This window comes from Cyprinus carpio, unplaced genomic scaffold (assembly GCF_018340385.1).
Source record: "Cyprinus carpio isolate SPL01 unplaced genomic scaffold, ASM1834038v1 S000006709, whole genome shotgun sequence".
Classification (NCBI taxonomy): domain Eukaryota; kingdom Metazoa; phylum Chordata; class Actinopteri; order Cypriniformes; family Cyprinidae; genus Cyprinus; species Cyprinus carpio.
In genome coordinates, this window is record NW_024879317.1 from 654813 (window position 1) to 679100 (window position 24288).

The following is a 24288-nucleotide window of genomic DNA, read 5'->3' on the forward strand; positions in this document are numbered from 1 at the left end:
TCATTACTACTACTACTACTACTACTACTACTAATTATTATTATTCACAATTACAACATATCCTGTTTATGTATCTATTTACTTTTTTACATCTTCTTCTTGAATAAGAAGAGCACATAAACTACATATTTTATGCCTTTCCTAAAATTATGCTATTATTATTATTATTATTATTATTATTAATAATTACAGCATATCCTGTAATTAAGTATCTATTTAAGAAGAGCACATAAACTATGTATTTTTTATGCATTTTATGCATAAATTTATAGTACAAATGATTAATGATAATCTTCATTATTATTATTATTATTATTATTATTATTATTATTATTATTATTATTATTATTATTATTATTATTATTATTGAACATGAGTACATAAGCTACATAGTTTGATGCATTTCTTAAAATATTAAATAAATTAATAATAATTCCTCATTATTTATTATTATTATTATTATTATTATTATTATTATTATTCTCTGCAATCATATTAATCAGCATATTTAATGAGCGACTGCTAATAAAGGGCCTGGACAAAAGGAAAGTGTGTAAAAAGCTGTGTGCATATGAGAGACACCTATGGATTGATCAACCTCTTACAGTAATTCTATTTTAACAAATAGTCCAGGAGTCTTGGACGGCGACGGGGGAACATGACTAGGATAATAAGCATCATGGAAGCTAATCAGATTTTTAAGAGGAATTGATTGTTGGTTTTGCAGAAAGAGCAGAAGAAGCCTTGACAATAAGCTGAAATTTAAGTGTTAATTTTTATGCTAATCTTCATTGCTTAAGCAATCTCCACGTGATGCAATTTGCTCCCCTGCTCTGCAGATATGAAATTGTCGTGCTCACAGAGAAAATGTCAGCTTGCCAGACCCTGAAAGCTTGTAATTTATTAGGTATGTTTCTATTAGTATGTGTCACACTTGTTAGCCAGCCTCTCACTCTCTCATGCATGCTTGTGCACATGCAAACTCCCGTACTCAGACTAGCGCTCTATGTGTGTACTGCTCAGCCTGCGGCCTTAAAGAGCGTCTCAGCTCAGTGGCTGTAGCACCAGGGCATTGATGTATTATCACATATCGGGTGGTCCTTGCCCTGCGGACAAAAGGCTGTTTAATACAATTTAATGACATTCCCGAGCAGGAGGAAGAAAGGGGGGAAATAAAGGGCAAAACCCAGATTAAATTAACATTTGTGGTTCTTATAGTTCACCCATGCAAAACTTAGCAACAAAACCGCTATGACTCCACCCCTACAACCCCCGTTTCTTTTTTTTTTTTTCATTGTCTCTAGATAAAAAAGAGTGACAGCATAGTATGGGAGTTAAAGTAAGAGTTAAGGAGGAGGAGGATAAACCGAAGACAACACAGGTTGCAGCTCATAACCTGTCAGCGATGCTCATGTTCCCCAAAGGCCACAGCGTGATTGATTTTCTGTGTGACCCAGTGATGTCATCTATAAGAGTCGCGAGGAGCTGACAGCCGATGCGTCTGAGCTTCTCTGTGGCCGTGCCGTTTACCGACACGAGTTTCTTTGTCTTCATCTGTCTCTGCCTCACTTTACACATCTCTATCTCTCTTCTTTCCATCCTCTCTCTCTCTCTCTCTCTCTCTCTCTCTCTCTCTCTCTCTCTCTCAAGCACAACCCCTCCCCTCATTTCCTCCCTGTTTGTGTTGTGTAAGGAAGTCAGTGCCGGGCATCCAGTGTTACACTCAGCATACTCCGTGTAGAAGGTTTGGATGCAATTCACATATAGGTCAATTAAATGCGCCAACATCTGCTCTCTTCTAACCATTTGCATACAGTATTCATATGTTAATGATGTCCCTTGTTTTGTGTGTGTATGTTTGTGTGTGTGTGTTTTTCACTTCCTCCCCTCCCTGTCTCTTTGTGAAAAAAAATAAATAAAAGAATTCAGATAGAAAATTTTTGGATTCAAACTGCTTCATGTGGCGACTCCAAACCAAATAGTGCCATCCTATTTTTATTTCCTCTCCCTCACTCTCGCTGAAAGCAGAAACTCCTTTACTGTGAGCAGCGGGCTTGTTCAGCTGCCATTGGCCCTGATTTGAACAAGAATCCTTCCACTGTAGCAAAGGAAGTCCTTGCCTTTGGAAAGCAGCTTAACGCCTTATAAATCAGTGATGAGGCAGATGGACCAGCGATAATCTATTTAGAATGCCTCACAGCAAATATTGTCGTACAGATGATTAGAGATTGAGCTATTTTAACTCGGCCTTCTCCGCCCTCTCAGCAAATCTTCTGCTTCTGTGAATGATTTAAATTGGAGAGTTTCTTCTCTTCCCCCTGCTTTTCTTCCCTAAATATATCTGCATTTTCGAAGCGCCTGCACGGGGGAAACAAAGTGGTGAAGTGTACGTGTTTTACGCCGCCATTTTTTTGGCAGGCTTCAATGGCGTGCCGCGGAACAAAGAGAGCAGGGAGATGGGCCCGAGCCAACAGGCTAATGTCAAAACGCACGCTTCTCAACCCAATATTAGTAGGGGGACGTGGCAGTATGTGAGGGTTGAAGCCGTACTGGAGGCCCCCCATTTCGCTTTGGTGGTCGATAGGTCCCGATTTAGCATGAGGCCACAGAAGACGGGCTGGACGATGGATGGATAGAGAGCGAAAGAGAGAGAAGGAGGGAGGGTGGAGTGTGAAAATGAAGTGGAGGTTGTCAGATGTGGCAGCTGCTTGGAATCCTGATAAATATAAGTCTTTATTGATCGGCTGAAAATGAAAGATCCCAGAGTGGCGTGCAGTATTTAGCTTCTTGTCTGCCGAGCGCGTCAGCGGTGGCCTTGCCTCGCTGGGATAGATTTTCAGCAGCGCTCTGAGACATGGCTTTGATTTCATCTTTAACCTTTTTCGGCTGCTTTTCCTTGACCTTTGTGCCACTGCTGTGATTCAGTGACTTTGTTACATTTGGCTTGACATCCTCTCTCTCTCTTTCTTTCTTGCTGACAGAGTAAAGACTCATCGCCGCTGTCATCGCTTGTTGCCGTACAGACTCAGTGGTGGGGTGAGTCACGGACTCTTCAACCTGACGGGCCCCGGACCAGTATGCAGTTAGAGTGATCAGGTAAGCGAACGTTCACCTCACGGCCCTTCCTTTGGAGTTGTGACACCACTCCTGGACCAGAACGGGACATACTTAGCCCGCTGATCCTAGATCTGTGCGCTTGAGTGGTCCTTAGATAAGACGTGAAGCATGCTTACTAACCCGCTGGTCTCAAATCATCAGTGTCAGGATGAGATTAACTGATCCTAGAGTCTGATCCCTAACAGACAGTCCATTTGAAGTGGCATGTTTTGTGCTGAATGGTTGTAATCTTCTCCTGCGATGTGTCTTTAAGCCGAACACATTAATGACATATAAAAGCCCAATTTAGAGCAATTGCTTCTCCAATTTGCTCTTCTATCTGGTTCAAGTCTTTTCAGTGACATGTTTCATATGTGGCCATCATGAATTTTCTTTTTTAAAGATCTCAATACATGTAAAAGATATTCAATAGGTAGAGGAGACTAGAACTAGTGACTAGAAAGATTTTTTGATAAAAGTCTGACTACATGGGTGTTTTCTCAAGCAGTGGTTTGTATGTCAGTTTCATCAAATCTAATTATTTGTATTCATTTTTGTCATCAAAATTTGCAAAATTATAACATTACAAAATTAAAGTAACAATATGACATAGGACCTACACTACTTATCAAGTAAGGTGTTTTTTTTTTCATAATACTAGTACTTTTATTCATGACACATGAAATTTGATCAAAAGTGACATTGAAGACACAATATTTCACATAAATGCGTTTGAACTATCTGTTCATCAAAGAATCCTGAAAAAGTGTATTATAGTTTCCACGAAAATAATAAGCAGCACAAGGGCCCCATATTAGAATGATTTCATTGGGACAGCTTACCGCATATACTGTGATGAAAAGCCTGTTTTTTAGGAAAAATTAATACATAAACTGATTCTAAATAATATAACCAGCCTGAGAAATAATCACTTGGACGAAAAGTGTGATTGAAATTGTCATGCATTTTATTGCCTTTTGCATATTTGGGTTTAAAAAATATATATATATATATATATATATATATATATATATATATATATATATATATATATATATATATATATATATGCAAGTGTGATCTTTAAATCAAAATCAAGAATGAAAAGATGCAGTAATGATTTACATTTTGAACTTTTTTTTTTAAAGGGGAAATAAGGGGTAAAAGCAGCCTATAAATAAATAAAAAGTCTTCTCCTCCTCCTCCTCCTCTTCCTCCGCCTGAACAATGCTCCAGCACACTTTTAGATAGATTATAAATCCCCCTATGAGAGAGCCTGCAACAGCTGTTGGCAGACATACTAGATATGAGAATAGCAGCATAGGATGAACGAGCATTAAAAATTAATATGCTATTTAGTCTAGGTGTATTTTAGGTATTTGACATTTCCATGTCGGGGACAGACTAAATTTATTCATAGTACAGAAAATAAAAATAAATAAATAAAAATAGAAGAAAAAAATGGTTGTGAAGTGGTGTAAGAGAGCTTAAAGCGTAGGCCACATTTTTTGTATATATATATTTTTTATGATCACCCTTTCATTTAGTAATGATATGTGTTAAGACATCGTCTATGGAGGAGACTGGAGCCCATTATGGGCATGGTAATAATTAGCACATAGCACAAAGGGAACCGTTTGCCTCTTAAGCCTCTGCTTAATGCCTTTTTGTTGTATTGTTTTGCTATTTTTATTTCTGTTTATTTTGTTTACTGGTGTTTTTTCCTTCACTTTTGTTGTTTTGTTGAATGGTTAAAGGAACATTGCGTGTGTGTGTGTGTGTGTGTGTGTGTGTGTGTGTGTGTGTGTGTGTGTTTGTAGATGAGACCGTGGAAGTGGAAATCCCAGCTTCAGTAGTGATTAATTACTAATACTCCCTCAGAACATCTCTCTATCCCTGACTATCTAATCACACTGAAATCTAAGACATGTCCTGAGAGGAGAAGAGATGACAGGACTACATGGACCATCTCTCTCTCTTCATTGTAACTTTATCAATCTTACAATCTTTCTTCTTTTTCCTTAAAGGAACAGTACACCCCAAAATGAATAATTTACTCACCCTTTTTTATTTTTAAACACATATGACTTTCTTTCTTCTGTAGAGCACAATGGGAGTTATTTAGGTCAGAATGTTCCGTAGATTCCATACATTGACCACAGCTGTCAAGCAAGATTTCAGTACAATCAGTACTGTTTCAGGCTGTTCTTCACACAAAGCAATTTTATAGAATGCAGCTTTTGGGTTCCGTAAGTTAAAATCCCATTAATTTTGTTTTTAATGATAACTTAAATGATAACCTTTGAAGACAGACCTATTGTGAGCTAGGAGTTTGCTAATCAATAGTATATGGTTTTGTTGAAGACATCAACTTTATTTTAACTTATTTTTTAAATAACTATTAGCATAATAATTATTATAGATATTAGCATAATTCCTGGTGAAAAACAACACAACCCACGATTTAGCAAAAAAAAAAAAAAAAAATGTTTTCACCAATCACAGAATCGCAACAAGCAAATTCCCCCAAAAGACCCGCCCACTCCCATGAAGCACTGTGAATGACGTAATAGTGATTTTTCCTATGCTGGGTATCAAATATTAAATTTGTGTGCATATATGAATACTTAAATATGTTATTGTGTGTATTTAGTTATGTGTGGGTGGGTGTGGAGTGATTGATTGATTGATCATTTCCAAAGCTTCATGGGATTGTAGTACACATTCTTCAGTCTTTTTGTCTGATTTTCAAATCCTTTTTGGAGCTTGACAGTTCCAGTCCCCACGTTTCACTTTCCACATTCATTGTATGGAAAAGAGCACTTTAGACATTCTGCTACATTTCCCCTTTTGCATTCCACAGCATGGGGTTGAGCAGAAGTTGCAGAATTGTATTTTCAGATGAACTATTATTTTAACCACCCTTCTTTTGTTCGCTCATTCTCTTCATTCTCTCCATCCTTCTGTAACATTTTTTTCAGTCAGTCTGTATGTGTCTCGCCTGGATTTTTGCAACATGCTCCACTCCTCCTCATTTCTCCCTCTCTCTTTCTCTCCTTCTCTCAGGTGTTATATATATATACACACACTGTTACTCCCTGAGGTAATATTTAGCAATAGCATGTTTAACACCACAACCCTCCAGTCACAGATTCTCACATCATGCTTAAAAAACAGGGACGGGTGATATATTTCGGAATCTGCTGCTTTTCTATCTCTGAAGAAAACATGGCTTTTATTTAACAGTTATAGCTATTACAGGATCACAAAAAAATGCAGGGATAATTTCCATAGATATCTCTCACAACAAAGAAAGCTGAAAATCAAAGCATTGCTGTCATTTAAAGAAAGAGAGACTTTTCGAATGACACTTTTTTTCAGCTGGTGAAGTATTTGCATAGCTGAAGTTAGCAGTCTCTCTTGACAGGCTGGGGAGAACAAACAAAACCACTCTCTCTAGAGACTCTCAGCCACGTAGGGTGATGCAAGCTTACATATTAACAGCACGGTGTATGATCGCTAACTATCAGAGTGAGCTGTCTACCCAAAGTCCTCAGTTTCGTCTGTTTCTGAGCAGAGAAGTTGGCAGCCTGGTGTCAGTGTTGTCAGAGTTGCATGAAAGTAGCCATGTTTAATGTGCTTGGGCTACTCTGTGGACATGTGTGACGGAGTCCTCAGCCCCTTCGGGTCAGCGTTTGTGTGAGTGTGTGTTTCCCCTTGTGGCGGGAGGGTTGGACTGTCAGAGTGATGTGCCTTTGAGGTCGTGGCACAGCAGATTAGTGTCTATTCTTATCATTGAAATCAACCATCCACTCCCTTTGAAAAACATATTGTACACATCTCCTCCCTCCATCCATTGTCCCTGACGACAATCTGTGGCCATGACGGCTGCCTCCAAAGAGCATCCCCGAGCTGGTGGTGGAGAGTGAACGAGGGAGACAGGAAAAAAGACAGAGCGAGAGAGAGAGAGAGAGAGAGAAAGAGAGAGAGAGAGAGATAATCAGGGGACGGCGGAGGGAGGGGTTGTCCGTCCCGAACCCTCTCCCACAACATCAGAGTGTGATCGCAGCTGGGTAATTGATATATAGCTGTGGCTGTCTCTTCTCCTCACCCTTGTTAAGGTCAACTTATCTACATTTCACCCCTTATTTCTCCACTCCCATTATATTCCCCGAAGATATTGACTGACTGGTGCGGCCTGTCCTCCTGAAAATATAAATTGAGGATGAAACAAGTGGGCGCTCGTGCGCGCAACGTCGAGGAAGGGGGGCTGCCTTTATTCTGGTGCCTAACCCTTGCCTGTTATCAAAGTAACTTCCAGCTTATTAGTAACAAAAGGCCTTTTTCTCCTGCTCTCATCCATCCCCCTCCTCCTTCCTCCTCTGTGCGGGCCGTGTTCGCTAGCGCTTCCTGAATTAAACTGCTGGCTTCCTGTTCTTTTATATGCATGGCCACATCTGGGGGAGCTTGCTCGCAGCCCCGCTGCTTAATAACAATCACCTTCCCTTTCAGTCGCCCCTGATTGTTTCTAATTCACTCTGACAGATAGTGGCTGACAAGCCGCCCGTGCCTCCTCCCTCCGTGACCCCGGCTCACTCACCATACTTATACCGCCTGTCATTTTAATATTTGATTTCGCTTTTAAAGTTATGTGTTTTAGTCCAGTGATGAAATCAGTGTTTAACCGAAACACAAAATGGATCTCTCTCCCACTTTTTCCAGGCTTCTTTTTTGGCACTGGCTCACTCTTTTCCTGCTCTTTCTTCCTTCACTGTCTCTCTCTGTGGTTTTTCTGTTCATTTGAGACAATGGGGTGAAGGTGGTTTAAATGCCACGTGGGGTGGCATGATGGTGTGTCATGCTATGGCATTGTGGAGATCTTTTTTTTTTTTTTTTTCTGATCAGGCCATCTGGGCGTTTGGTCCAAAGGACTCTGTAATATCTACTGGATTGGATGGAGTCATGGCCATGCTTTCCATGTATTAATGTGAAGAGAGTGTGAAGCACAGCAAACACTTTATTCAACAATTATTCATCAATGGCTTCAGGCTCATAGATTTGTAGAGGTTTCACTCAAGTCGTTCTCAGTTGATATCCATTAAAGGCATGTAGACATGCATTATTTATATTTATTTATATTTTGACGGCACGGGGCCACTACTAGATTGCCGAGAGAATGGATGGATGCATTGACAGCTAGATGGATTGCATTTTCTGAGAAATCCATTCAGTTATTTGATCGAAGTACAACCCAACTTTGATTGCATATATTTTTTTTAGGTCAGTTCAGTGATAATGTCTTACATGTTGTGTAAAGAGCCTTCCTATTGCAGTTCTGCATAAACCTTAACCCTCATGTTCTGTTCATATTGCCTTTAAGTGTAATGAAGATGTATGAAGATAATATGAATGTATGAAGATAATATAAGATAACATTTTGATTCAGTCAGAGGAACAGTAAAATAATGCTAAAATACTGCTTATGTAAATTATTAGCAAGAAACAACAACAGAGTATTATTATTATTAATGATGATGATAATAATAATAATAATAATAATAATTATTATTATTATTATTATTATTATTATTATTAATATTATTATTATCATAATCATATTATTTTTATTATATTTTACATTATTTTAATGTTCCAATCAAAACTTACTTTATTCATAATTTCATGCATCATTCAAGCATATTAGGTCTATTTTTATTAATGTTAATCATATTTATTAATAATAATAATAACAACAACAACAACAACAACAACAATAATAGTAATAATAATAATAATAATAATAATAATAATAATAATAATAATAATAATAATAATAATAATAATAATTAACAGGAAACAACTACAAACAAGAAGATTATTTATTTATTTATTACATTTTATCTTTAACATTCTGACATTTACATAAGCAAACTACAAAACTTTTTTATTTTATTTTTTATTTTTTTGAGGACAGTTAACGTGTGTTGTTCAGTTTTTGTTTATAAGATTAAATCTCAAAATGATACTCATATAAGGATAAATTTCACATTAAAAGGGCCTTGAAGGTTAAAAACTATATCAAAGCCAAAAAGAAAGTGTGTAAGGAGGAGCAGTTTCAGAGCAATTTAAATCAAACCTCCAGCCTCACATGCTCGCATCATTATTTTTTAAAGAGCACCATGTATAGTTCTTTAATCAGTCAATCACGGGGTCTGTGCTGTCATAATGCACCCCTCACGCTTCCTGTTGTTCAAACACTATCACAGTTGAAATCAATAGAATTGTATTTTTAACTCACTTCAATCAAAACGCCCACACTGTTTGTGTACTCTGCTCTCTCCATCAATAGTGTTAAGACCAAAAACTAAACTATTGCGTTGATGTTCAACCTACCGAACACACAGGCGTCACTATATTCTGGGAAGCGGCAGTGCCTTGGGCGTGCCCAAGTCCAGTCTTTTTTTATTTATTTTTTTGAATGACAAAAACAGAACTAATTGGAGAACCACTGCATGTTTTCACTAAAGGCACAATTTAATTACATTTGAACCGAGAATGAGTATTTTGGGAATGTGATATATTCATTCAAACAAATGGAGCGAGAGAAATGCAATATTTGTTTTGCTTTGATTAGCAGATTGGCAGGGATTTTGTTGTTGTTGTTGTTGTTGGTTTTCAGAAAGGAACCAAACATCTTTTCTCAAATCAAAACTTTTGGGTTCCTGTTTTAACTAAAAGTACAAGACTTCAGGTTCAACCACATCCTAAAGTGATAATACCACTGTTTAGATCATAATAATCCTTATCCTGAGGGTCTGTGATTGTGGGCTATGTACATTACTTCTCTGTCCTGTAGTAGCACCACTGATAAATACTTTATTAATAACTTTTTAAATAATATGAAGTGTATTGTTGTCCCTGATGCTGCATTAATAAACATGAAGGAATTTATTTCTCTTTAACAAAGCATGATTAATGCACATTAGCATGTGGATTCCTAATTCTCGCAGTCTACTCTTCCCTGCCCAATGAAAAAAATAAGAAAAAAACACACCCATCAGCATTAAATATTTATGGCATAATATTAATGGTTTTGTAAAGGAAATAACAAGTTATTAATCCTCTGATTAACAACTGATTAACCTTTTTATTAAACACGTGATCCGTGCTTCGTGGACTCAGGATGTGTCGCTCAAGTGTGCTGCGGAATAATTATTTTTGTGTGTTTTTAATTGCAAAAATTGCACGGATGAACTGTTTTCATGCCCTTTTTTCTTTTCAAACATGCACAGATAGAGATGGATACGGTGTTGCCGACACAATATTTTGTCGACGTGAAGCGACCCCAGAGCATCCTACAAAAAACATGGACAAAATATAGCAGGACATATCTGTGGACAATGAGGTTTAATTCTCGCATCCGTTTACTCCTGTTTTATTGGCATGTGTGGGAATATAGAATGCACGCACTGCTAAAGGACAAGCACCCCTCTTTCTCTCTATCTGTCTCCGCTCATCTCACTGCCATTGTGTGTGTATTTTTAGGTCTCGTCTGAGTCAGTTCAAGCACAATTATGCTTATGTTTCACACACGCCAAGTGTGACTTCATCTAACGGAGAGGACATGGGAGAAGAAAGAAGGCTGCCTGGGCAGTTTTGCAAATGCAATTAAACTATATCATTTATAGAATTTCACATTGTCACGATTTCCTGCTGCTTTTCAGCTTCCTGATACAAGTGCATGTAAAGTTATGAAGGACGGCCTGCAGGTCCCTCCTCCCTTGACTCCTTGGGAATGCAACACCCTCCTCAGGTGATTAATACAAACGTGGGGCCTGGGCTGTTTTACAAAAAAATAAAACATATTCATAATGCGTTTTATACCCTGACCCCTGTCATCTATTGTATTGCTATTCTTTAGCTTGCAGAATCCATCAAAGGCCATAGTGTTGTGAAAACCGACAACAATAGCAGTCTTTGTGTGGAGATGTGTGTGGGGGTTAGGGTGTTGGGACACTTGTTCATTTATTATTCCACCAACCAACAATCACAACACAACAATCTGCACAACCAATTTTTTAACTCTCTATCACACTCTACTTTTAAATTACACCTGAGTAACTAGATTTATTTATTTATTTTCCAAATGGACTGATGTTACCTTCAGTGACTTTCCTTCACCCCCTCCCTCAGTTTAAGTACTCACTTTTTCTCTTTCTGTCCTGCTGTTGAGTGTTTCTTCCTTCTTCTTAACCTTTTTCTGTATAGACCTTCATCTTTGCTTTCTTTTATCATGTAGTCTTTCCTTCTCTCTCTCTCTTTCAATCTTCATGCAAGCAAACTGGCCACCATGGGAATCCTGGCAGTCAGTCACACGCCCCTCCAAAAACAATTATCTTTGAACTTGCTTTTAGTGCTGTTTGTCCTAATTACAGATCATTTTCCCTGTCACATTTCTACTTTTATTGCAGTTTTGCCCTGAATGTTGATCCTATTGAGGTTCAACCTTATTTTACTCGCTGGAACACCCCTAAGACCTGGATTCATCTAATATTCCCCTGTGCCTTTTGCTCTCTCTTTTCAAATTTGATTTTTTTTCTCCTTCTTTTCTTCTATTTCTTTCTTTATAATGTATCATTTTTTTTGTAGCATTATCTTATTGAATTAGACTGAGATCCCAAAATACACATTAAGGATGTATGGCCTGTTTTATTTCTGGTGTTAAGGTTTAGGTTGTGCAGTGTGTGTGTGAGTTTGTGTGTGTTTGAGGAACGGGCAGCCGCAAGGCATGCTAACTTCAGTCCCACAGGGAAACCCTGCATGTATTTTTAGTTTTCTGCTACAGAGGTGGACTTTGTTGTAATTAAAACCAAATAAAGGTGGTTAATTCCTTCCTTTGCCTGGCTGTTTTAAACGTATCGACACATATGTGCATGCACCCACATGCATGCTTAGCATAACGCTCTCACACAGACATGCACACGAGCGCGTAAGCCTCTTACAGATCCGATTCCGCATGCAGACACAACATGCGCTGGAGTTGCAAGGAGAGGTTTAGACATGGTGCAGGGCCTTTTTCAATTAGAGGCGTATCGTGCACTACCCGATAGGATCGTAATGTTGCTGGTCCGGGTCACTGGTAGGATGTGGGATTAGAACCACATAGTGGCACTGGCAGTGCAGAAAAACTGAAAACATCACAGCAGGCAGACACATCTCCCTCCTATCTGCAAGTCACACACTAGAGATTTAATAGAGATGTCGTAGTGAGCTTCACAGAGTGCCAGCATCTCTCTCTCTCTCTCTCTCTCTCTCTCTCTCTCTCTCTCTCTCTGTCTCTCTCTGTACTGTTAGGGTCAGAGTACTGTATAAGTGTGTGGGACTGAGAATTACAGCTAATCACATCCATTCATTTTAAAGGGATTATATACTCAAAAATAAAGGTTCTGTCATCAATTACTTACTCTCTTGTTGTTCCAAACCTATATGACTTTATTTCTTCTGTGGAATATGAAAGAAAATATGATTTATTTATTCATTCATTTAGTTAGTTTGTTAGTTACCAAAACTTTTACTATCACTCTTCAAAATACCATCGTTTGTATTACACAGAGGAAAGTAAGTCATACAGGCTTGGAACAGGTGAGCAAATAATGACAGGTAATAATGACATAATTTTCCTTTTTTGTATGAACTTTGAAATAGATAACTTAATGTTATTTATAAAGGTTTAGAGTTGTGCCCTAGTGGCTCACACATGTGCGCTAAAATTGAGCTCATATGGAAAATTTGAGTTTAGATCTGGCTCACAGCACTTTCTCTCCACTATTATGTGCATAAAAACAGACCATGAAAAAAAAATATATATATTTTAAAGGGGTGATATAACATGCTAAAAAAAAACAACAACAACAACAATATTTTGTGTATTTGGTATAATGAAATGTGTTTATGCTGTTTAACCCTCTGGAGTCTAAGGGTATTTTTGGGGCCTGGAGAAGTTTTGTCATGCCCTGACATTTGTGCTTTTTTCAGTTTCTTAAAAATATCTAAATGGCTAAAGTCTAATCTCACTGTAATCAGCACAAACTAGGCTATAATAATATGTGAGCAGCATGTATGTACATGATTGTGTTTTTGAGAAAAAAAATGTTATGCGTGGTTAGTGAAAAAACTAAAAATGTTAAATCACTTGAATAAGGCAATAAAACACATACAGAACATTGGTTCCCAGAAATTTTGAGAACTGGAGCTTGTAGCCTAGAATTTTTTTTTTCTAAATGATGTGAAAATCATCTTGTTTACTCACTTACAGAAAACAATATATTGATTTAAATTTTCTAAGACACTTTTTGTTGGTAAAAAGTCATATGCGAGTAGGCGTCAAATATCATGAATTCACACCTGAGAAGACAAAGACCTGCATAATGAGCTGCATAATGAGCCATTCAGTCACCTGTGTCACTGAGAGGGATGAGTTACAAGAAAGAATGTGAGGACAAAATAAATCTATATAATTTTATGTTTGTAGTTTATTTAGAATATATTTAATTATCCAACAACATAATTTAATATTCACTTGTGAGTGCAGTTAAAACAGTTTATTAGGAAAAATCAAAGCTGACTTTCAAACTGAATTTTTTGCATCATTACTCCAGTCACACAATCCTTCAGAAATCCTTTTAACAATCTTATTTTCTACAAAAAACATTTATTGTTATTATTATCATCATTATTATTATTATTATTATTATTATTATTATTATTATTATTATTATTATTATTATTATTAATGTTGAAAAGAGCTGAGAATATTTTTTTTATAGGTTTTTTAGGGGGGATAAATTGAAAGAACAGCAATGATTGTTACATTTGTTACAGTTACATTTATTGGTACATTTATATTATTTACATCAAGCTTTTGAATGGTATAGTAGTGTACATTGTTATTGAAACTTCATAATATTTCACTTGATTATACATTTAGTCATGAATTATAGTTTGGAAAAAAGTCTTTGGAAAAAGTCTAACTAGTAAAATGTTTACACGTTATGTGAAAACTAGTACAAGTATATAAATCAATAAAAAGAGACTAACTCATGTTTATGATCTCTGCTGAATAAAGTGCTTCATTCTTTTTTCTGAGGAAATCCAAATCTCAAATCCTCAACCACATCACATCTTTTTGGGGTGAATTATGTCTTATTCCTCTCATCGCGAAGCAAACAGTAAAATAATAAAAACTTGAAGAACAGTCTCGCTGCGTTGTCTTCTGTTGTGTGGGCGTATTCAAAACCCGCGCGCTTCAGTGAAACATTTGAATCTCAAAAGCGCGCTCGGCGCGGGGGCGTGGTCACATTAGAAGATAATGAAGGGAGACGTGAAAAACGGACATCGCGTTGTTTTCATATGGATTACTTTATCACAGAATATTTTGTTTTCAGCAGCACTTGTTTAGTTTTAAAAGTAGACATGTCAGGCTTTCTATAGATATCTCTCTCATGTCTCTTCGTTGAGTATTCACTGAGTTACAGTTCATTTTAATGACGCATTTGTATCTGAAGATCAGCGCAGACAAAGGCTGCAGACAGCACTCCTTGTTTGTTATCTTTATTTTTATAAGTGCACAAAGTTTTGTTGTTATTATGTCTGTATACAAAAAAAAAAGTAGACCCTTTACAGATTCGATTGATGTATTGCACTTATCTGTATGATCAAAACTGAAAGTGTAATTTAAGTTCTTTTCGGGGTTATCAGGAGAAAATACCCCAAAACGCGTATACGCGTTAATCGACTCCAGAGGGTTAATAAAAATAAAAAAAAAACATTATTTTCCACATACTGTACATTATTGTTACTCCTCTATTCCCCACCGTTCTGAAATACGTCGATTTTTACAAAGCTCATCGTTCTGAAAAGCGAGGTGTGCTCTGATTGGTCAGCTATCCAGTGCATTGTGATTGGCCGAATACCTCAAGCGTGTGACAGAAATGTTATGCCCCTTAATATACTGTGATGCCGTGTCCCGGCGCTATGAGACAAAAACAATAAAACCCATTAAAAACGAGGCATGTGTTGCATCCGGTGGGGACATAATTACTGATTATAATGACTTATACTGTCTTTATACTGTCTTTTTACACGTAAACATAAGCATACACTTAAACATAAAACCATGTCTGCATTTGTGATCAGAGAAATGACAAACAACAAGCGCTACTCTACTGTACATTGCTTAAAACTCGCATTTGAATAGTCAGTGTCAAATTCTTTAAATATGAAAACATACTTACAGGCTGTGAGTCAGAACAGCCAGCATTGTAGGCTGCTCTCACAGGTTCAGGAAATAGTCCTCCGTAAAATGCTTTGCACGCACACAAATATTTGTGTTGAACTGTTCTGGAACAGTGTTGTAAATACAACTTAAACACTGATTTCTAGTTGTGTCCTCTTTTGGAAGGCCAAACAAAGTAGTTTCGATTTCACAATGAAACCTAGCGTCTCCACGACATGGTGGCAGTCGCAGCAACAATACTACAGCGAGAATAAAAGTTATGCCTTATTTCTTTGCGTGAAACATTTGGGCGGTGCTATGCAAATCTTCCCACACAGTGACGTAGGCATGTGGGGGCTTGTTTAAATTAGGTGTTTTAGGAGGGTGTGGATGAGTCTTAACTTTTATTTCTATTCTTTCTTTTTCTTTCTTTTATTTTGAGGATAAGAACATGTCGAGCTACCTATTTATGTTGGCATGAGCCTAATTTGTTAGGGTCTACCCAATGACAGATGCTTTTTCACCAAAAATACTGTCGAGTTTGATTGGATGAATGACCTTTAGCAACAACCAAAGATATGTGAATTTTTTTCTTCTACCCTTTTAAAGGTTGGTAAGTCTGTTTATTAACATTAATTTTGTTCAAAATATGCACAATTATACAATTAGTTGAACTTCATGCTTTCTTATTTATCGTTATATTATCAAAACATAATTTCCGCCCCACCCTTTTTGGTCATGAGCCATCAGTTGAGAAGCACTGCTGTACACCATCTCTCCTCTGATAATCTCAAACCTGTATGTCAAATCACCTTTTTAATCCAGCCACTGAAACTCAAAAGGAAAGAGTCAGAGAATACCTACTTAGCCAGTCTCTTATCTTCATTTACTCTTCCCCTTTTTTATGTTTGCTGTTTTTTTCATAGAGTATTGCTGCTTTTCAAAAGACAGAAAGCAGACAATTTGGAGCACAGAAAACGTTGATAGTGTTGTGAAGTGCCCCCTCGAGGAGGTGCACACGTGCACACACACACACACACACACATTGGAGAGTTGCTCATTTATTCCTTACTCTGATGAGAGCAGTACTTCGTGCCTTCAGTGTTTTGTGGTTCATAGACACAACACTCATGCATATACACCCCCCCCCACACACACACATGCATATTCTTCCTGCATATACTTATGAAAGCACAAGAAACATAATTGATTTAGTGCTTGTTTAAAGAGAACATAGCTTTAGCCCTACAACAAAAATATATTTTAAGTCCTCAGTGCTCATCTTTCCAACTTAACACTAATGTAGACTGAAATACACTGTGTGACACTTTTGGTGCGCATATTGTTTCTTTCTTTTTTTGAAATGCTAGAATATACAGTGACAGACCTTGATAGGTGTTTTGTTGGTATATCGCTCTCCTTGTTTAATGAGCTTGTTTTCTATTCCGACCCAATTGTCAGTTCGCCTCTACTTTTCCTCTGTCATTCTCTGCCTCTAATGTATTGACAAAGAGAGTTTTTTTTTCCTCCTTCGAATCAACTATTCCCTGAATCAAAGCATGAGAACTTCAGCTGAATGCCACAGCAGCCCTCTTCTGCCACACTTCCTCTGTCTCCCTGCTTGTAGCTTGGCGGCTTCCTCCTCAGCAGGGGGAAAGGTAAATCATGTGAGGAGAAGGACTGGGGAAGGGGAGCTGACTGTGACACGTACCTGTCAGCAGGTACTCAAAATAATTGGTAAATGACTGTAGCAGGATGGAGAGGGCTCTCTCTTCCCCTCCTCCATTTGATAAATATTTGAAGTTGCCAGGCGGTCGTAGAACGCAGTGCAGAGAGTGGGAATATCACATACGTTGGGCTCGGAAAGCAGACGTTACGGAGACGGCGTATTGTGCGGGGATAGCAAGAGAGATAAACTAGTTATAGTAATACATCTCTAAAGTTAAAAGCTAATCTGCTGGGACTCGATTTTGTAACCTAGCGAAGCAGACCTGCATTTATACCTGCATTAACTCAATTACTTAGAGTGTAGGCTTATATTAGATTGGTGATACGCACACACTCACACTGGCTTTAGTTGGCAGCCCTCTGCCACTCACACACATTAAATGTGAAAAATGCATAATTCTTCATAATTTTGAAACAATGCCATGAAAAGTTCAGTTCGATAATTACTCGGTGGACAAATGTGCTTTAACATTGGGAAATCTTTGCTCCCTGCCAATTTTAGGAGCGCCATTGTGCTCTGTTTGTCTGATAATGAACAGTATTCATTTTCATCATGTTCCTTCACCCCTCTCAACTCCCTTTACACCATAGTCATTTAAAGCCCTCAGAGATATATAACTCTTTTGACATTTGGCTGCGGACATGTTAGGCACACCTAGAGCACATTTAGAGCGAATAGCCTTTATAGCACGTTTAAAAGGCCTGTTCCAGCTACAGCCAAAGAGGGAGACTGAGGATTGGTCAGAGAGCCTGCCTTCATTTTACGAGGAAAGGTGAGGATGTTGCACCAGCATGTCCAGTCAGAGGCGGGTGGAAGGATAAATGGGGAATTGGATCAGGTAAATGTTTTTTGTAGCTTCATTGGTTCAATATTTTGGCGTCCCTCTCATCTGAGGCCAAGGCCTTTTGGTTATGACAAGCACAAAGGTTTAGAAGATGGTGTTTCAAAACAGATGGGTAACGGCAGCATTGAGACATCATACATGAACACCAATCCTGGCCAACGGACTTTGGATGGTAAGCACCCCTTGGTGTAGAGGAAGCGCACTAGGCTAAAACGAAGGAGTGGGTATACGAGGCCATGGAGGCATGTCTGTAGCCTTTTCCGCTCTGCCGATGGTGACTGGGGGACCTAGATAGGACGTTTGGGTAATCAGGAGTCTGGAGCAGACTTGCAGGGTCATACATGGAGCTTGTTGGCATAAAACAACTAGAGGTGTGAAACTCATCCCCTGGGCCCTTAGCATCTTCGCCCTATAATGCTGAGTCAACTAAGCAACAGGGCAGCCTGCTCCAACCTGTGGCACTGGCAAAGAATCATTGGTATAGCTTAGGGAACTCTTCTGAGAACAGACACTAATGGTTACAGAGTAGTCGTGCGGTGCTTTTGAGTTGATTGGCTTGAGTTACAACATGTTAAGATGTTTTACTACCATCTTAGACATTTAACAATACACCTGTCCTTTTATGTGGTAGACATAGACCTGTGGCTGGAAAGTAAACTCACTTGTTTCACTTTGTTAAAGCTCAGAAATCATCCCTGTTCGCCCACAGTCAGAATTCTGGTGTCATCAGAAATAGCCCAGTCCTTCAATATTCGCCTCTGCCATCCTCTGTAACAAATAAATGTCCTGATACAGCAGCTCTCCTCAGGACATTTCCATTGACACACGAGAATCAGTGAGAATTTTTTTGCATCGCTTGCATTCCAAATGAGCCACAATAAGTGTTATATGTGGACATTATCATCCCGATAAGGCTCTCAGTGCATGTAAAAAGGAATGACCCCACCGTCGTGATTTATTCATTCCTGTCTAGGATATATGCATAGGCTCAGAAAATCCTAAATTCTGCTCAGAATGAAGGCAGATATATAATTCATGAAAGCTAATGCATTGTTTCTGTTGCTTCTTCTAGTGGCTCTTTTTCCCCCTCTCTGCCAGCCTATTCTCTGGCAAAAGATTGGCAATAATATCAGTATTGAAATGAGAAGTTTGAAAGACGCACCGCTTCCTTTTTATGTGTGTGTAAACTGATTTGAATCACACATTGGGGGCTTACTGAGCGTAGCTTTAAATGTTAAATGGGGGTTGAAGTCTGCCTGAACTAATTTGTAGAGCTTTGCACCATGTTGACATTTAAATGTGATAAGAATAGGAAACTGTATGCCGACCTATTTTGAAGATGCTTTCGGAATACATTCGCATCAGCCGCGGTCTATAATTAATAAAAAAAGACAGAATATGCTCCCCTCCTCCAACCTTTTTTTGCACCAGATTTGATTATAATACAATCCTTACAAGGCACAGAATGACAGAAAAAAATAAAGAGGGACTAAAATATGAGCATGGAGGGAATTAAGAGGGAAGTGGATAGCACACACCTGGGTTTGAAGGAGGGGTAGAGATTGCATCGGCTGGCTGCTGTGCTATCACATTACCGCGATCCAACCCCTGTGTTTGTGAGAGCGAGCGGGGAGGAGAGGGACCTCGCCAAATCAGCATGCAAATAACGCCACATTGTTAACTTAATCAGATGCAGGAGAGAAAATATGGAGAGGGGAGAGGAGGGGAGAGGGAGGGAGGGAGGGAAGGAAAGATCGAGGGGAGGGGGCTGCACAAACAAGAGTCAGGGTCTTCTGAAATGGCGGAGAGTGAAAGATTAAACCTCTCAACCGATGGGGATGATGTTTACGGGGTGCTGCTGTCAGGTCCCATAGGGGTTAAGGGTGTGTGTGTGTGTGTATTTCTGTTTGTGTGTGGATGTGTGTGTGTGTGTGTGTGTGTGTGTGTGTGTGTGTGTGTGTGTGTGTGTGTGTTAAGCAGAAGACAGAGATGATAGCGGCCTCTTCTCAGAGATATATGAAGTGTTTCAGACAGGCAGAGCTCAGTGATTGGCTTCATCATAGCCAATCAGGTGACAGAGACCTGATGATCTACATCCATGTTAGGCAACCCAGTGTAACAGGTGTCACAATGGTTACTAGGGCTGTTTATCGCTACATTTGTTTCCAGATTAATTCAATTCTGATTCAAAAGCGTTCGATTTAATTCAATTCCATTTTTTTTAATTAGGTTTTATTCTATTTGATTTATTTTGGTATAGTTCAGTTACAGTGTCCATTTTGCTTACGAATGAAATAAATTCTGTCTCAGCCATTGATTTAAATTATGCAGGGAAACTTCTGATACTTTTATGGAAATATACTTTTAAATGTTAAAATTTAACAACAGTACTCAAACATGCTGTAGTTCAGTTGCCATTTATTTAACATATTATAATCAACACAGCATACAAATACACATATAAAAGTTGTAAAGAATATTTTATTTATTAAATTAATTTTTTTGGTTAAAATAATAAACTCCTAAATACTAAACTGAACGAATATAGAAAACAGTCTCTTTTATTGAAGGATAGATTTCAATAATATATATATATTTTTCCCTTCTCATAATATCAACACATTTATGTCTATTTTAATTTAAACCAGCTGTATAAAACACTATAAAAACCTCCCATCTCCTCACTCGGCTGCTGTGTAGCTTCTGACAGCCAACTTGTGCATAGAGGTCAGGACCTCCCCGGTGACGCTCATACGGAGATCAGCACGCGAGGTGTGCTGGCGAGCAATGGTAACACATATAACATGTTAACATGGCAGCTCGAACCAAACCAAAACAGATGAAGGGAGGAATATGTGTAATCCCTCCTGACGTGTACAAAAGAGACATGTGCCCACCTCCCATCTCTCGGGACTGAGAGATTCCGGGAGGTCGTTTTTCAATAAAACATCCTTGGTTTTATGAACTTATCTTTCCTTTCTCTCCCTTTGCTTTCCTTCGCTCCCGTTGACTGCGGGTCACCGTGGCAGCCCTCCCCTGAAAGAGGATGAATGTGTTATCATGTTCAAGTTCACAAAGGGCAGGGAGGAGGATAAGAATGTGTCGAGCTGGCCAGGGGAAGAAGAACGAGGGACTGAGTGAGGAGACGTGTGGAATCTAGTGTGCTGGCCAATCCAGACTTCTCTCAAACTGTGCCCCTGTCTCTTCCCCATCAGTTAAACTCTGATGCACAAATGCTGCAAGTGGAGGGCCTTACTCTTGACAGGCTATGATTTCCAGGTCAAGTGGGTTTGGCTTTGACCCTGTGCAGTGGGACCATGTATTTGATACCTTGTTCTCAGGCTTTTGTTCCAGTAAAGTGGATTGTTTAAATATAAGGAATGTGTAAGTCACAACTCCTTTTCATATGCTGTGTTTAAACCAGTGGTTAATGATTTTGAAGTGTCATAAAAAGTGTAAAAAAAAAACCTATATATTGCCATTAAAGTAAGATTACTGTACCTAAATAGGAGTCTGATAAAAATGATAATATTAGAAGAAAATTTCAGACAGCACTTAGGGGCTTTTGCATATGAACTCTTCATATATGTATGTGTGTGTGTGTGTGTGTGTGTGTGTGTGTGTGTGTGTGTGTGTGTGTGTGTGTGTGTGTGTGTGTGTGTGTGTGTGTGTGCACTTTAGTATAGTTTGGGTCACGGGTTATCATCGATGTCACTATAGGGTTCACTTACTTAGTTGGAGAATCATTCCTCTTGAAAATAACTGTGATTAAAAGGTGGAATGTTTAGGTTAAAACAAGGTTTTCCAAACACTTCCCAAGCTGCAATTTGTCAGAAACATCAGTAGTCCCGAACCTTGCTATTGGTTGTGTCAGTGTTGCTATGTCATGCTGGTCATGAAGGTTAAAACATCTCAACTGCAGTGTTTTGATAGCAGCACAGTGTTTACACTTTTAGGGGATATCAACCTACTAATGGTCTACTCATAGATAGCTCTGCATATTTTTATTATTTATTTATTCATTTATTCATAACATTGAAAAAACTGCACACTTGATCTTTAAGGTCTGCTCAGTATGTTACCCTAAATGGGTCCTTGAAACATCAAGTATAAAATGTTAATTTGCATGGAAAAATATCTGTTAAGCTACAGACTGTGCAGCACCTGCTTATTTTTGTTGCCTTTCTGCATAAAAAGAAACAGTGAATGTAGCTTTTTTTGTTGTTGCATGAATTATAAACCTTTTTTTTTCTTCATATATAAACAAAAGCCTTTGAGGTTTGACCAGCTCTGCTTTGGTCGTTTAATCATAGTTGTGTGACAGCGTAACGTTGGCATGGAGGTAAAGGTTTTCTGCCTGGCTTGTGGTCGAGCAGTATTTTTCTCTCTCTCTGTCTCTGATCCTGCTAGGATCTGTGGCCTCACCATTTCCGATAAAGCCTGATAAATAAACATGTGCCCTGATCTCCCTAAGGTCCTCCACCCTCTCTCCAGAATCCACCCATTCCACACACACTTCCTCCCTTCACAATTAGCCCACAATAAAACACACTTTTCTCTTAATAAAGAGAGGCTTTTTAACATACTCTCACCCACCACGGTCTTCCTCTTCTGCTCAGCAGTGATGAGCGACTGTGGAGAGAAGAAACACTTTAGTAGGCCTATCTCATCTTACCATTCACAGACAAATACAAATAAAGTGCAGTAAAAGATATATATATATATAAAAGATATATATCATATACATATACATATACATATACATATATATATATATAACATGTGCATATACATATGTATATACATATACATATACATATACATATACATATACATATACATATACATATACATACATATACATATATAACATGTACAAAAAGTCATGAACATTACCAGTCAGCTCTGACTTCCTGATGGTTTTGATAAGATTAGTGGCTTTCTTAAACAGGATGTGAAAGGGCTGCTTTTTAAAAACATGCCGTATGGACAGAGAATGCTTGCGTAACTGTACGTCTCCACACAGACTTTCTCACAAAAGCGAAACTTTCTCTCAGTTTAGCTCGGCGAGTTTATTAAAGTGACAGAATAAAGAAGATTTAACATCAGCCATATTAAAAAGACATGCAGCGGTTCAATATTTAAAAAGCCCATTTACTATGACAGAAGTGCTTTTTCATTCAAGAGCATATGGCTACAGTACCTGTTAATAGTCGCCTTTTTTTCCGTGTGTGGGGGGAAGAGGAGAGACAAAAAGGAGATATTTTCAAAAGACATTGAAGAATCATTCAATTAACAGTGGCATGATGTAAAATAATTACTTGACTTGCCTCCCTTAATGAGTATCTCTAATTAGCCATACATTTGTTTTGTGAAAACTCTAAACTACAGGCTGCGGTTGTGAAGAGCTGGTAAGTATGTTGAAGTAGCGGCAGATTTTTCTCTCCTGTACTGTCTGTCTTATGTCGAGCGGCTTGGAGGCACAATTCGGGACCGATGTATGCACACATGCAGCATTAAACACTGAGTCACATCTATCTCTCTCTCTCTCTTTCTCTCCTTTTTTTCTCTTTTATTTTAATTAGCCATGCAACAATTAAAATATTCACAAACTAAATTGAACCTTGTCTCCCTCTCCTCTCGACTCGATTTCAGCACCTGTCAAAACAACACCCCTTGTTGGAGTCATTATGCAAAACTCATACGCACAAAACCAGCATGTGCGAGAAGAAAACAGCAATTATTTCTGATATTCACTTATTTGGAGGTTACATTGACATTTAAGTTTTCCACAAAGGTAATCTTTGTTCGCCGCAGCTGAGAAGTAGAGAGGGTGTCATCTTCAGAGAGTCAAATAAGTGATTGTGATACAGCTTCATATCACATTTAGTCAGGTCCTCTTTGGTGTCCTTAAAGGCATAGTTCACCCCCAAATTGTCTTTTTTTTCTTCTTCTTTTAAACACAAACAAAGATTTTTTTTATCTTCACAACAAGAGGCAGGTAGTGTAGTTTTGGAACACATTGACTGTCATTGTAAGGACAAAAATCTTCAAAATATATATTTTTTTTGTTCCACAGAAAGGATACAGGTTTGAAATGACATAAGGGGGGAGTGCATTTTCATTTTTTTGTGTGTGTGAACTATTCTTTTAAAGGTTCAGAGCTGGATACAATAGTTGGAGAGGTGTAGCACTCTTTCTCAACAATGGAGGCCTGAATTTTATTTATTTTTTTCTTGTGATTATCTCTCAGTATTGTCCCAGAGTTGCTGTTCTGAGCAGAAGGAAAGATGATGTAATGGCTTGGATGAAGGCCCTTTTGCCCATCACCACACTGCGTTCATT

General features: G+C 38.3%; 1 protein-coding gene across 8 annotated transcripts in view; it reads left to right on the forward strand.

Annotated features, from left to right (window-relative positions):
• Positions 1–24288, forward strand: part of LOC109076080 (zinc finger protein 536-like) — a 147865-nt gene that overhangs the window by 57390 nt on the left and 66187 nt on the right. For 6 of the 8 annotated variants that reach the window (XM_042755487.1, XM_042755481.1, XM_042755484.1 and 3 more), the window contains 2 exons: positions 2982–3096; positions 10821–10909. In XM_042755487.1, the coding sequence (XP_042611421.1) occupies positions 10848–10909 (62 nt within the window). In that variant the 5' untranslated portion in view covers positions 2982–3096; positions 10821–10847. The remainder of the gene's footprint in view (positions 1–2981; positions 3097–10820; positions 10910–24288) is intronic. The other 2 variants (XM_042755488.1, XM_042755489.1) reach the window with 1 other exon arrangement.